Genomic DNA, 15,009 nt, shown 5'->3' on the forward strand with positions numbered 1-15,009 from the left:
TAAGACCCACAACAAAAGCATGAAATGTTGATTATCTTTCAATGTTATATTAGTTCATCACTTTGCTGTTGATACTGTTTCGGACTTTTCATACACTTAATCAGGCCTTTGTATTTTATTTTAAACAGAAAAAAATAATTTGAATCCGCACACCTTTTGACAAAAGGAGTGCAAAGCTTACTTGATTTCTTCGCATTATCGTGAGCCGATGTAGTGGTTGTTAGAAGACATTTACAATGTTTCATTTCCTCCTCCTTCATCAAGGAAAAAATTGATGACGTCACACCGCTGACACCCTCTGTTGACATTAGCCATGGCTGTTATTAATATCTATACTCTGTGCTTAGGACAGACCCAGTAAGGGGCCGTGAAGTGACTTCTTACATAACACGTTTAAAATACCTTTGTTCTGGCATGTCAGGCTTTGGAAAAAGTCATTAATAAATGTGAGTCACCGAACTCAGGGCAGAGACAGCGTGAGTGACAAAGGACTTCCGAAGTCTCGGGGCAGCTCCCAGCTCCGAGCAGAAGGTAGAGAGAGGTGGGGAAGAAAACACGAAATGAATGGTGGTCTAAAAATTGTACCAGAGGATGCCCCGGTGTCTCCAGGGCATCGTCTTCCCTCCTGGCGGCAAATAAAAGATGGAGCTGTTCTGTAGCTTCAAGCGGCTCTTCATCTTTTCACTTTTTTATTTAAATTTAAATTAAATTACAAAGAAGTTATTATTTGTAATTTTGCAGTCATACCTGAAAAACTGTCATGCATAGTTAAAAAAAAAAAAAACCAGAGAGGCTCTAGGCAGAGGACTTAGTGGTAGAGGTAACCAACCCTATTCATTGGTGTTTATAGATGTGACACCCAATTCTTAAAATTAGAGATAATCACGGTCTGCTGATTTGGATTACGGCTATGGGACTGTCCTGTCGTTTGGTTGACAGACAACTTAAAGATGCTCTTTACTAGTTACTGTAACTCTTTTTTTTTTTTTTTTTTGGTTTTTCGAGACAGGGTTTCTCTGCGTAGCTTTGCGCCTTTCCTGGAGCTCGCTTGGTAGCCCAGGCTGGCCTCGAACTCACGGAGATCCGCCTAGCTCTGCCTCCCGAGTGCTGGGATTAAAGGCGTGCGCCACCACCGCCCGGCTTAGTTACTGTAACTCTTAAGGACACAGTCGTCACAGTCGCTCTTCAGAAGCACAGCTCCTTACGTGGTCCGTTCCTGCTGCTCCATACTGAGAGATGAGGAGCCCTAGAACATCCGACTCCATTGATGGGAAAACTATTAGAAGACTAAAGAGTCACTCCTATGTGGGCCCTGGGTTTCACTGTGCAAGTTTTTTTTTCTCTCTCCAGTTCCCCAGAATGTCAGCTCCCTTTGCCGAGTTCTATGGTCTAGTCTCACAGTGGTCCACAGAGTAGACGCCTCTCTGGCCTTTTCCGGCAGTGTATTGCCCTCTACCGTGAGGATAGTACATGAGCTTGAAGGCCGAGCAAGCTCTCACCTTGTCTGTGCACATCATCATCATCGTTCTGCTGGCTCCTGTTCACACTGGGCTCCACTAGGCCTGCACTAGGCTTGGTTGGTATCCCTCGGTTCAGCCACTTACCACATACGGCTTGTTTCAGCTTTGTTGAGAGCTTGGATGCCCAACTGTCCCGGGACGAAGTCTGGACTCTGGCATGAAGTATGTGCCAAGAAAGGACCTGAGATCTAAACTTTATAAATGATCATAAAGGCATATATCCCACAGGAGGAATAATCGAGCTTAGATGCATCAGAAGTATTTTGACTTGTGACTTCACAAGGTTTATTTGAATATTCTCTGCCATGCTGGAAGTCTCTTAAAGCTGTCTTCTGTAAGAAAATGAAACATGGAAGTTGGAGAAATAGCTCGGTGGTTAAAAGTAGATGTTGCTCTTGCAGAAGGCCTGAGTTCATTTCCCAGCACCTTGGCTCATAACCCACAAAAATTTCAGCTCCAGGGGATCTGACAGTTCCAGCCTCCATTGGCACCTGCACTCAAGCGTACATACTGCCCTACAGAAACATACATAATTAAAAATAAATCTTGAAAAAATATTAAATCATGCATTGGTCGCTCACTGGAATTAGCTTGCATATCTGCCTCGGTTGGCCTTTGTAGTTTCTGAAAAGTCAAGAAACATCCCAAAATATCGCGAGTCTCCTTCATCTGAAATAACCACCCTCCAGCCCCCAGTGAACTCCAGGGGACAGGAAATAAATGAGCTCATTTTTAAAGAGCCATGGAAGAGGCAGATAACGCCAGCAACGTACTGAATGTTTACTGTGTTCCGGGCACTGTTCCAGGAGTGGTGTTAACCCTTGAAGAACCTGTCTGAGGTCCCTTCTCTAGCGATGAGGGAGCCTAAGTACAGAGGTGACGCAACCTGTTTCAAGCTGTGCAGCATGCACGCAATTCCAGAAAGATCGGCCTCGGGGAAGCGGCCGGCTGCCGGCACCTGTGACCACTGCACTTGGCTGTCTCTACAGAGGGGCCAGAAGCACTTGCTCAAGAAGAGATCACCCCTAAAATGACCGCCCAGATTTGACCTTAAAGAAGGTAAAAACAGACCCGTGGCTTCTCTTGGTCTGCTCAGTTTAATTGGCCCTCGACTTTGAAACAAGTCCACCACTGCTCGAAGACAGTGTGGCAGATCCAATGGCTGGCAATGAGTTTGCGTGTTGACAAAGACTCGGAGCTGCTTGCTATCTCTGTCACATTGGCTCGTCTCCTGGGGAGGTGGCAGCCCCCTTCTTCCTCACCACACCAGTTTCTCCTGTGGATGGTGTCTGGACTTCTTGTTCGGGCCCTTTTGTGTCTCTCTTATGTCAGTCTTGATCTCCCAGTCAGATTTTAAGCGTTTTAAAGAGAGCACGGCCTTATTATTTCCCATGGAAGTGTGACATGGCATTTAGGACAGTCATCTCTATGTTACTTGTATTTGGAGACTAGGATGACCTTGAACTCCTGATCTTCCAGACTCCCCCCTCCGGTACCAGTTTACAGAGATGTGTCACTATGTCCAGCTATCAGAGCAATTCTTTTTTTTTTTCCTTTGCCAAGTAGGATTTTAGTAAGTACTGCGTGCCTAAAAGGATATTAAGGTAAAATCATGAATAAATAAATGTATGTGGGCAAAGTTACGTATGCAAAAAAGAAAGAATAATATAATGAATCCCTGTGCACTTAAACCCAGGTTTAACAACAGATTTTAAAATTATGAAATATACATATGTTTGTATGTGTTTGTATATTTGTACATGTGTCTGGCTGCGTGTCCATATACATATGCGTGTGTATATGCTTGCGAGTGCATGTGCATGTTTGTGTACACATGTACACATATATTAGGAATGACAATGTAAAAATAGAGCCCGTGTTGGAACCTCCTGGCTAACAACACAGAATGCTTTCAACACATCAGATGTCCCTGGGGCACTTTCCTGCCTCTCCTGCCGGAGATAACTCCTGCTCTGAATTTTGTAATTAATCACTGTGTCAGGAATCACGTACCAACACCCGTGTGCCTTTTTCCTTTAGTTCTACAACACCCTAGTCATTGCTGCAGCTGGAAACGTTGCTTTTACAGACCACATCTCCCAGGTTCCCTTGGCTGTTGGTGATCTCGTGACTCAAGTTTGATCACTGTGGTATGAATAGAAAGGAGACAGACAACTCTCATGTGTGTCCCTAGGCCAGATGGACCCTTTTCCCCTCCTCTCCCTTTCTTTTCTTTCTTTTTCTTTTTTTTTTCTTTTTTTTTTTTTTTGGTTTTCCGAGACAGGGTTTCTCTGTGTAGCTTTGTGCCTTTCCTGGAACTCACTTGGTAGCCCAGGCTGGCCTCGAACTCACAGAGATCCGCCTGGCTCTGCCTCCTGAGTGCTGGGATTAAAGGCGTGCGCCACCACCGCCCGGCTCCTCTCCCTTTCTTATGGGTTGACAGGGGTAGTTTCATCCTTCCAGATCAAGAGTGTGAACTGTGCATGGGATGCCCTTAACCATGTGACTTCTCATCTGCCTGGGTGACATTCCCACAAATTACACAATTTGGAAAAGAATATATTTGACAGAGTCATACAGTCACACGCTCAAAGTCTGAAAGGCATTATGATACAGAGCGGTACCTATACATTTCCTGCTGCTTCTTGCTCCCCGCCCCCTGAAGCAGTGGTTCTCAACCTGTGGGTTGCGGGTCGCCTAAGGCCATCAGAAAACACAGATATTTCCATTACAGTTCATAACAGTAGCCAAATGACAGTGATGAAGGAGCAACAAAAATAACTTTATGGTCGGGGGTCCCCACAGCACGAGGCACTGTATTAAAGGGTCCCAGCATTAGGAAGAGTGAGAACCACTGCTGAAGCAAATAGTACAGTCCTTTCCTGTCAAACTCGTCCAGGGAAATTTCTGTAACGATGCATATTTTAGTGCCATTGGATTACAGAAGTTGGAGAATAGTTATGGTGCCTAGATAGGAATAGATGTAGACCCTGCTTTGGGTCGTGCTCCTGAGTTTTAGTGACAATTCTGATATGGTTTGTACCTTACTCTAGGGCTGCCAAAAAAGACTTCTGAGGTGTGTTCTATGCAGTTATAAAATAAATTGCCATGGTCGTTTGTCAAAATCGGCTTTGGTCACAGAAAGAGATAGTGGCCACATGTGTCCAGGTTATCTGATGACTAAACTCAATCTCTCCTCTCTCTCCTGATCTCTTCTAAGATAACGGTGTTGGTGTAGCCCAGGTGGCCTCCACTTTGCTGTGTAGCTGAGGATGGCCTTACCTCCTGATCCTCCAGCCTCTACCTCCCCAGTGTTGGGATTATAGGTTTGCACCACCACGCCCAGATAATACAGAGCAGAGGCTTGCATCCCAGGCTTCATCCATGCTAGACAAGCACTTTACTGCATCTCACCCCCAGCCCTAAGCTGTTACCGTTTTAGGTTCTTTAAGAAATGGCCCAATGAGCACCGAGCAGAAAATACACCAGTGCAGAGATGATATGGTCCGTCCACCTCTCTAACTGGCAACCAAGGACTAGCATCAATAGGGAAAGCCTGGGCTGTGCATCAGAGCTTATGTATTTTACAGTGGGCGTGGCGGGGGGGGGGTGGCTTGACTCACAGCCTCGATATCCACAGCTCTACACCAGCAAGTTTACTCTGTCAGCTTCTTACCTCATAGAACCTGTCAGTACGCCAGAAAGGGAAACAGCGTGATTGCAGTGAGTAAGCCTGTGGACGGACGTGAGAATTAGCAGCAGGCAGGAGAGCAACATGGGAAGACCTTGGGGCCCGCTAGCTAGCTGAGGCTCAGGCACTTCGGCGTTCCCCAGTAAGGCCCCCCAGTCCTATGCTGGAGCTGGAGCTTGAAATGCAGTGATTGGCGTTTGTGGAGACAAGCCTGAGCCACCCAGCAGTGCGCTCACTGTGTTTGGAGGAATGATAGCTTGCGGCCTTGAGCATAGAGAAGGAACAGTGAGGAACACTCACCGTTTCAACTCTGTCGAAAGCCAATAACCTCTACACTGAGAACAAAAAATAACAAAACAATGAAATCAACAAATCTGGACGTTTTATACGGACATCCGTGCCTGTGCTCTCCTGTGATTGGGTCCATGCTCACTTTGTTTCCTGTCCTATCCATGTTGTGTGGTGAGTGCCTGCTTCATTCCTTTTTAGGACTGAATGGTAGTCCATTGTATACAGATGCCACGTTTTATCTATCTACCAGTCGATGGACATCTTTGTACAAATGTTGGTACGGAGATATGTTTTCAGATCTCTCAAACATATATGCTGAAGTAGAGATGGTAATTCTGCATAGGATTTTCAGGATTGCCACACGGCTTGTCCACACAGCCTCGTGTTCTCAGCAGCGATAGGTGTGCTCTGATTTCCCTGTGTTCTCATCAGCACTTGTTATTATCTGACTTTTTAATTTAGCCTTCCATGTGAGTGTAAAGTGGCATTTCAATATGTTTGTGTGACATCTCCTCAGTGGTCAGTTCTGCTAGACATCTTTTCATCATTTTGTGTTCTCATTGGCCATCTGTGTATCTTATATGGAAAAAATTCAACTAATTTTTTTTTGGGGGGGAGTCCATTTTAAGCTAATATAGCTTTACTCTTTTTTTGAGGGGTTGTAAGAGTTCTTTAGAAATTCTTGGTACAGATTCCTTGCTAGATATGTAATTTTCAGATATTTTCTCCCATTCAGTGGGCTGTAATTTTCACCTTCTTAATGACATCCTGTTTTGAATTCTGATGAAGTCTGTCCTGGCTAGTTTCATGTCAGCTTGACACAAGCTGGAGACATCAGAGATGAGGGAGCCTCAGTTGAGTAAATGCCTCCGTAAGATCAGCTTGTAGGCAAACCTGTAGGGCATTGTCTCAATTAGTGAGCAGTGGAGGAGGGCCCAGCCCATGGTGGGTGGTGCCATCCCTGGGCTGGTGGTCCTGGGTTCTGTAAGAAAGCAGACTGAGCAAGTCAAGGGAAGCAAGCCAATAAGCAGGACCCCTCCATGGTCTCTGCATCAGCTCCTGCCTCCAGGTTCCTGTCCTGACTTCCTTTGATGATGAACTACAATGTGGAAGTGTAAGCTGAAGAAACCCTTTCCTCCCCAGCTTGCTTTTTGGTCATGGTGTTTCATCACAGCACAGGATAGTAACCCTGACTAAGACAAGTCTAACTCCCCCATTTTTGCTTTGGCTGTGTGGTTTTGCTGCCTTGCCTGATAAACCTTTGCCTAACCCAAGGCCATAAATACTCACTTCCATGCATTTTCCCAGGAGTTCTAAGGTTTCAGCCCTTGAAGTTTCTAGCCCTATTAGTATTAATTTCTCTATAAGCCATGAGTATACATTCAAGTCATTTTTTTGCTTGTAGATGGAGTTGTTATGCAACACCACTTGTTGAAAATAGTTCTTTGCGCCATCGAATTGTTTTGATCCTGTGTTGAAAATCAATTTACCGTGAATGTCAGATTTATAGCTGTATTATGAATTGTGTTCCAATGAGGCATGTTAACATACTTGTTTATTCTTGTATCATTACCCCTTGGCCTCGGTGCCTGTCTGTTTGCAGTGAAGTTTGAAGTATAGTCTTCTGACTTGTTCTTTTCAAGAATTTCTTTTTTGAATCCCAGCATTCAGTAGGCTGAGACAGGAATCAGGTACTCAAAGTCAGTCTGGGCTATGTAGTAAGTTCAAGGCTATCCTGGGCTACATAGAATGACTTTGTCTCAAACAAAAAAACCAAGGGCCAAGCAACCCAGTTCTTGCCAAGTTGTCTACAAGGCACTGAGGTTCATTCCCAGCAGCACAAGGAAAAGAAAATATTTCATAGTAGGTAGGTTGTGCTCCTGTATGAATTTTTGGATCCACGTGTCACTTGGTAAAGGAGTTATTTTGATAGAAATTGCATTGACTCTGTATTTCACTTTGGAGACCATGGGCATGTTTAGCCATGTTGTGTGACCTAAGATACTGTGACCACTAGGGGTTTTGTTCTGTTTTGTTTTGTTTTTGTTTTTGCTTTTTCTTCAACTTGACACAAGTGAGGGTCATCTGGAAAGAGGAAACCTCAGTTGAGAAGATGCCTCCATTAGATTGGCCTGTAGACAGGTCTGTGGGAGTGTTGCCTAGATCAGTGATTGATGTGGGAGGGCTCAATTCACTGGTGCCACCTCCAGGAACATGGTCCTGGGTTGCATATAAAAAAAAAAGCTGAGGAACGCAAGCCGCACAGCAGTGTCCCTCCATAGCCTCTGCTTTAGGTCCTGCTACAAGGTTCCTGCCCTGAGCTACTGCCCTGAGCTCCCTGCCTGAGGCCTGAGAGCTGATGAAGCAAATCCTCTCTTCGCAGCTTGCTTTTGGTTGTGGTGTTGATAACGACAATGGACAGCAAACAAGGCCTAGTGTCTTTCCATTCACTTTGACCCATCTGCTAGTTTTCAGCAATGGCTTTAGGCTGTTGTCTGTCTAGGGGCTGGCTACACCTCCCCTGGATTTTCTGTTCTTTCTGTTTCAGAATATCGTGCATGGGATTATCTCCTTAATTTCATTCTGAGGATTGCTTATCATCCTAGTGGACGGGAGAATCACATCCGTTCTCATGGTCTGGTCTTGCAGTCTGTCACACTGCTATCTCATATATTTCGTTTCTCTTCTTGGACTACACACCTTTACAGTAAGAAACCTAATGGAACCCCTAAAGTATTCATATATCTGTGCGTCCATGGCATCAACCAAAAATAATCGAAGTACTTAGAAACATGTAAAAACACCTCACGACCGGAGCCTTAGGTCCAGGGTCTTCCTGTTTTTCTGGGTAGACACCTGCCCCTACCTCTGCATCCCATGTGCCTGGCTCCCCGCCCCCCCCCCCCCTCACTTGCTATGTTCATTGTCACATCCTGTCATCTTTCCACTTCCTGTAGCTCCATCCGGTGTCTTTATATCACCTGTCAACTCCATTCCCCTTTCCCTGTACATCCCTAACTTTTTTTTTAATGACTCCAGGCAAATGTACCGCTCTTCCACGTCCCTCCCCGACTGTCTTTTGTGCCTGGCTTCCCCATCTTAACTATAGCACATGCTAGAATGGGCTGAGTGTCTTTGAAGTCTTGGGTGTGACATTCAAAGGCACTTTACCATAATATTAGGACACCAGAACGAACCATGAGAGGTTTAATTTCTGTAAGGACGATCCTCTGCCTTCATTCTCTTTCCAACAGGGAGTCCAGCATAATACCACTTAATCAACAGATATTTCGTAAAGGCTTGGTTGAATGGTTATCTGACTTTATGGGGTTAAGCCCCAAATCCAACCTGACTACTTGAGGATCACAATTTTGGCAAGATCATTTCTGCTTAGTGGGTGCTTCATTATTGGATGTTGTTAGCTGGAAAGCACACACACACACACACACACACACACACACACACACACACACACACACACGCCCCATCTCTCTGGCATCCCAGTTGGTTTGACTATGGCATGCCCTCTGTCTTGGGTATCCTATGCCCACATGACACTGGTATATAAGCTCCTGTGGTATTCTCTTGAGCTGACCATCCTCCAGCTCTACATGAGTATTCAGTACACACGTGACAGTCAAGAACACTGTAGCTCTTCCTTACCTGGTCTCTCCACCCCATCCGTCTCCAATTTGCTAGCCTCTCTTGCTGCTTGAGCGTGTCCGTCTCCAGGAAGAGCAAGGCCAGGCGTTGTGAAACAGCAGTGATACAATGATGTGTGGTGGCTAGTGAGAACATTTTTACCCTTCTGTTTTAATCATATCTGTGAGCCAGGGTAGCAAAGCCAAAGGAAGCTGTTAAGAAGAAACATAGCAGAGACAAATATGGGCAGAGAGGCTTGGCCGTGTTTGTGAGCGTCATGACACACTTGGCCGTGTTTGTGAGCGCCACACTCCTATTTTTTTAGTCTCCACAGGCGACAGTAAAATGAGTGTAACTTCTGTGTTTGAGGGACGGTGCCTTTTGGAGGAAGTCATCCTCCCGGTCTGATGTTTCAAGGCGGCCTCCTCCGCCATTTGTCTTAACAGCTAGGGAGTGGTGAGGTGTAAGTACTTGGAGTCTAGTGCAGCCAGGAATACGGCTTAGAAAGCAGCCCTGCCTCCACACTTGAAGTGGAAGAGAAGAAGAACACACGCCTTAATAACTTCAAGCTTTCTTCCTAAATCATGGGTTTGCAGAGCTGCTGATAGCCTTAGCCTCAGGACCACCATGTCTGCTGCTGCTGCTGGGGAGCTCGCGGGCCCCACAGTGCTGGGATGTGGCTTTGTCCAGCCTCCTGGGCCCTGATCTCCCTCAAAAAGGTTTCCCTAGAGGTGGCTGCTGCCTGCTCTACAGCTGCTAAATTAAGATCACCCCTGACATTCCTCAGCTCAGATCGCTCTCTTCCTGCTCTGAGCTTTCAGGGTTCCATCCACACTCGCTCTGCAGCCCCCAAGAGTCACACTGCCTGTGAACTCCCCGTAACCATCTCAGACGTTAAAATATTTAAGCAGCTCCCTGATCATATTTCTAAGAGGTGCTAAATGTTTTAGAAGCCTGCCTAAACAGTCCTGTCTAATTCTGGTTTCCTCTCACAGAGGAAGTGTCTTTCAATAATCCTAAACTACTGGCTTCTAATTTTAGGGATAACTAAGGTAGGATCCGGAGAGGAAATACAGTCTTCCCTATTGATTTTTTTTTTCCACTGTCATTTTGCTCCAGAGGCCTATAATTAGCTCTATTTTCTCCACCTGTAATACCTGTTTAGGTTTCAGACGATGTTGACAAGATAGTGGGTGACGTGCCGGGCTGGGAATTAGGGGGTTCACTAGGACCTGCTTTTGGATACTTGGATGAATGAAATTGTAATGGAAGAAGAGGTGAGCCCAGCAGTCCAATTATCTGCAGGGGACATGTTGCTGGGACCTCTTCCCCCAGTGGGTGCCTGAAATAGCAGATCCTGTGTGTGTGCTATGTTCTCCCTGGACATAGCTAGCTAGCTACCTGTGGCAGTGCCCTTTATAACGTGATACAATCAACCTAAGCAGAGAGGAGCGTAATTGTAGCACTGTACTATAATGAAAGCTGTATGAACACGCGCGTGCACATGTACTCAAAATATCTTCCTGTCCTTTCCAGTTTTACCTTGGGGTCATTATGAAGTAAATGAGTAGCTTCTGGAGCAGCCAGGCTCTCCCCAGAAGGATTAAATTCAGTTGTGAGAGGCTCTCCAGTTGTCGCTTGTAACACTATCTTAAACACCCTGTAGGAGAATTAACTGCTTCCCTTTTTTAGTTCTCGATGAAATCTCACCAGACTCCGGGGGTGGGGGTGTGCCGATTCCCCTGGATTTGCTGTTTTTCTTTCTCCCTGATGCAACTGTGTAGAAATCCTTGCTGTTGCTACCTCTGCTGCGTCAGCTACCTGGAATGCCGTCCCTTCTGCCCTGGAGTGTGTTTTTCTGGTAAGGGTTTCCCACGTGGACTGAAAGCTGCCGCCTCCGTGAGGATAACTAAGTGCTTGAATGTTACTACCGCCTGCCCTACGTTATCGCAGTTCTTGTCTGTTGACTGCAAACATCCTGTTCCTGGTTCCTCTGGTTTGCTTCTCTGTTGCTATGAGAAACACAGTAACAAAAGCAACTTGGGAGGAAAGGGTTTTAGCTTTCGTCTTACGTTCTACTGTGGGAGAATCCAAGGCAAGAGCTTGAAGCAGAAACCATAGAAGAACACTGCTCTCTCGCTCCCCAGGTACTAGCTTTCTTAGCTTGCTTGCCTAGGGATGGGTCCACCCACAGTGTAACCATCTGTCACCAATCAAGATGATTCTCGGTGGACACACCCACAGCCCAGTGTGAAGGAGGAATTCCTCAGTGGAGGCTCCTCCTTCCCAGAGGAACCTAGCTTGTGTCAGACTTACAGTAAACACCAACCGTAACACTGCTTCTTTATGAACAGTATGAATTTTGAAGGTAAGCATTTAGAAGCTGTAACAATTTGACAGGCTAATTTTATGGGAGCTTGTGTCTTATGCCTTTAGCCTTTATTTCATTTTTTCTGTTTTTACAGAAAAGATCCTTAAAAAACAAAACACAACAACAAAAAAACCCTTTGGTTTGAGAAATACTGTGTGAGCCGGGCGGTGGTGGTGGTGCACGCCTTTAAGCCCAGCACTTGGGAGGCAGAGCCAGGTGGATCTCTGTGAGTTCGAGGCCAGCCTGGTCTACAGAGTGAGTTCCAGGACAGGCTCCAAAGCTACACAGAGAAACCCTGTCTCAACCCCCCCCCCAAAAAAAAGGAAGAAAGGAAGGAAGAAAGACTGTTTGCTTTTCTTCCTCCCCCATCCCCTAGTCTTCTGTGCTAATCTGTAGGCACCATGAGGGTAGAGTTGGCTTAAGAAGCGTTTTTCAGTTATAACTTTGGTGTCCAGAGGGATTGACCCTGTTGCTCTCGTCAAACTGGCCGTGGGTGTCACTTGTCTGTCTGTAAAGATGGAGCCATGTAGTTCTGTATCTCAGTGACTGCTTTCCCATGCTGTTCACAGTTTTCGCTTTCCTGGTAAATCCTGTAGGGCTGTGGAAACCAGCTTCCAAGCACGTTTTGATCCCAAGGGTCCATGCTCGTGTCTGGGTATATGTTGCTGGAGGGCTTCTCTCCAGGTTCCACCAAGCCCCGCAGTCCCACAATCCGTGTATAAAATAATCACTCAGACGCTTATATTACTTATAAACTGTATGGCTGTGGCAGGCTTCTTGCTAACTGTTCTTATATCTTAAATTAACCCATTTCTATAAATCTATACCTTGCCACGTGGCTGGTGGCTTACCGGCGTCTTTACATGTTGCTTGTCCTGGCGGTGGCTGCAGTGTCTCCCCCTCCTTCTTCCTGTTCCCTCAATTCTCCTCTCTCCTTGTCCCGCCTATACTTCCTGTCTGGTCACTGGCCATCAGTGTTTTATTTATATAGAGCGATATCCACAGCAGGTGTAAGGATAAGGAATGCTCAGTACAAGCCTATAATGCTTGGACATACAGAGGAATTCTGTTTATCCACTTGCTCTTGTTTTATTTTTCACTAATCCCCACTTTTGATTCATTCGCTCACAGTTGAATTAAATGTTTAGAGCAGGCATTGGAGGAGTAGGATCCGGTGTCCAGCAACAGAGCCTGCTGGATGTTACCGTTTCTAAAACAGGAGAGTTATTAGCTCCAGCTTAGGTAGCACTGGTTCCCCCCACCCCACAAACAACATGAAGTTCATACTCATTTACTTCTTTCTTACACTGCCAGCAGGTCTTGGCATCATGCCACCATGATTGCCGGTGCCATAACCCTACTACTGTGGGCACACCCTCCTTTGTAGGTTTCAATTGTGGCAATCGTTTCTGAGCTTCTCTTTGCCCTCCCAAAATAGAATCACTAAAGGGAAACCCCTCAGGTTTCTAACAGTCCTTTCCTATGATTATATATATATATATATATATATATATATATATATATATATATACCTATATACATATTATTCTTCTTTATGTTAAACTATTTATTATTCCCCAGATAGATATACTTAGGAAGAGATCCATTTTGTAACTTTTGTTTGAATTCTACATCTCCTTTAACCATTCTTGGGACAGGAGGTACCAGGACTTTTAGGATGTTACATTTTATTTTTTCCTGAGTATTGGACATTTAGTATTATAGTTTTAGCCTACTTATCATTTCAAGTTTTCCCTTTGTGTTTGTAAGGAACCTCATCATGTAATAAGTCAGACATTTAAAATGTGCCTACCAAATACAGAGTTAATGGAAAGTCTGTTTACGTCAGCTTTAGAAAAGGGGAAATGATGAAAATTTTCGCACATTTAAAAGGGTCCCCTGAAAATACTCTACAAGCCAAGAGCTTGTTCCATGAGCCACATGAAAAGAACCAACCAGACTGGGTGTCTTCACTCTTGGAGCTTGCTTCTTTTAGGGAAGGCTGGGGGCAAGGAGGCAGGACCAACTTCCATATGAATAATTTGCTTTCAGAGAAGCAGGCAATGTAAAACTATAAATGGTATTCCACGTGGACCAGACTGCCCCATGTTACAACCCAAGTGACCTAAGACAGTATTCTGTTTATAGGTTAAAATAATGGGATAAAAATTAAAACTATTGAGCTAAATTCTTAGAGAAACTGTGTGGGGCCAAGGCAGCTAATAGAGGAGACAAGAACATAATAGCACTGATCCACATTTTGAAGATTTTTCACTGGAGACACGGAGTGATCATAGCAACCGTCACCAGGGAGACCTGTGCAAATGCGAAAAGCACCAAGGTCATGCAGATGCCCGGAGAAATTCCATATGGATGAACAACTTTGAGATGTTCCTTTCTCTCGTCACCTCCAATGCCTCCAAACTCTTAAGCAGCATTTATTAGAAAGATAAAGAAAAACCAAGTAGGACTTGCCCCGAAGAGGAAAAAGTAATTCTCAGAACAGAAGCTCCGTTCAAAACGCTGTGAGCGGCCTTTTTTTTTTTTTTTTTTTTTTTTTTTATATATATATATAAAACTTCAAATGCCATTCAGAAACTTGGGTGTGAGTGAAGCTGAGGAGTCCCGGGATTGAAAGCTAGCCTTGGTTGTAGGTGGTGGCGGCAGTGGCTGTTTTATTGGAAATGATGCAAACTTAGGTTTTAGAGCTTGGAAATGAGCCCGCAGAAAGGGCTCTCGTGTGATTGCTTCATCACAAGATGAACTCAGAGTTCCACCAAAGTGCAAGCCTTCCTTTCCCTTCTCCATCCCTGCTGTTATGAGGGGTTATTGGTCAGGTAGATGGTGAGGGATCCCGTGGCAGCCACGAGGTGCAGAAATTCCCTTGGTTTATTTGCTCAGGGACTTCTTACTTCTTGTTTACAGCAGCCCAACCCACTTTGTAGCAGAGACAGGGAAAAGAAATGTCACCCGTACCCCGAGAGGAGAGGGATAGAATAAAATCAAACAATTAGTTCAGGGCTGGCGAGGTGACAGAGCCAGGGATGGCACTCGTCATGAAGAACTGGATCCCCAGAACCCAAACCAGTTCTACAAGGCAGCCTTTGACCGCCAAACAAGCGCCTCCCCGACAAAATATTAATTAGGAAAATTAACCCGGTAATTACATGGTGCAGGAAACATGCCAGCTGTTAGTATTAAGAGGGTCTAGAGGAGGTGACATGGAGGGTCTGAATCATAAAATTCCAAGAAAATTGTGGCTCTGGAGAAAGGTGAGAAGTGGATAAAGATCGCTGGATGATAGGAAGGATGAGGACTGGAGAACTGCCTAGACATTGGGTACAGGCCACTGGACTTGAGTAGTAGCCCTATGACCCATAATGACCTCTGTCCGCTGTGTTCCACCCCTTCTCACTTATTTCTGATTCGTTAGTTCTGGAGAAGAGCTATTGAGATTGGAGAAAGTGCTGCCCCACCTGCTCAAAGTCATGAGG

The 15,009-nt window shown here is 45.2% G+C and overlaps 1 protein-coding gene across 4 annotated transcripts in view; it reads left to right on the forward strand.

The window, feature by feature from the left end:
- Srgap1 (SLIT-ROBO Rho GTPase activating protein 1) overlaps positions 1-15,009 on the forward strand; it is a 279,322-nt gene that overhangs the window by 42,144 nt on the left and 222,169 nt on the right. For 2 of the 4 annotated variants that reach the window (XM_076554168.1, XM_076554166.1), the window contains exon 1: positions 5,439-5,673. The exons of the other annotated variants lie outside the window; for them this stretch is intronic. In XM_076554168.1, coding sequence (XP_076410283.1) covers positions 5,571-5,673 — 103 coding nt within the window. In that variant the 5' untranslated portion in view covers positions 5,439-5,570. Of the gene's footprint in view, positions 1-5,438; positions 5,674-15,009 lie in introns of those variants that run through there. 4 annotated transcript variants of the gene reach the window in all.

The sequence above is a fragment of the Peromyscus maniculatus genome, chromosome 18 (genome assembly GCF_049852395.1).
Source record: "Peromyscus maniculatus bairdii isolate BWxNUB_F1_BW_parent chromosome 18, HU_Pman_BW_mat_3.1, whole genome shotgun sequence".
Taxonomy (NCBI): Eukaryota; Metazoa; Chordata; class Mammalia; order Rodentia; family Cricetidae; genus Peromyscus; species Peromyscus maniculatus.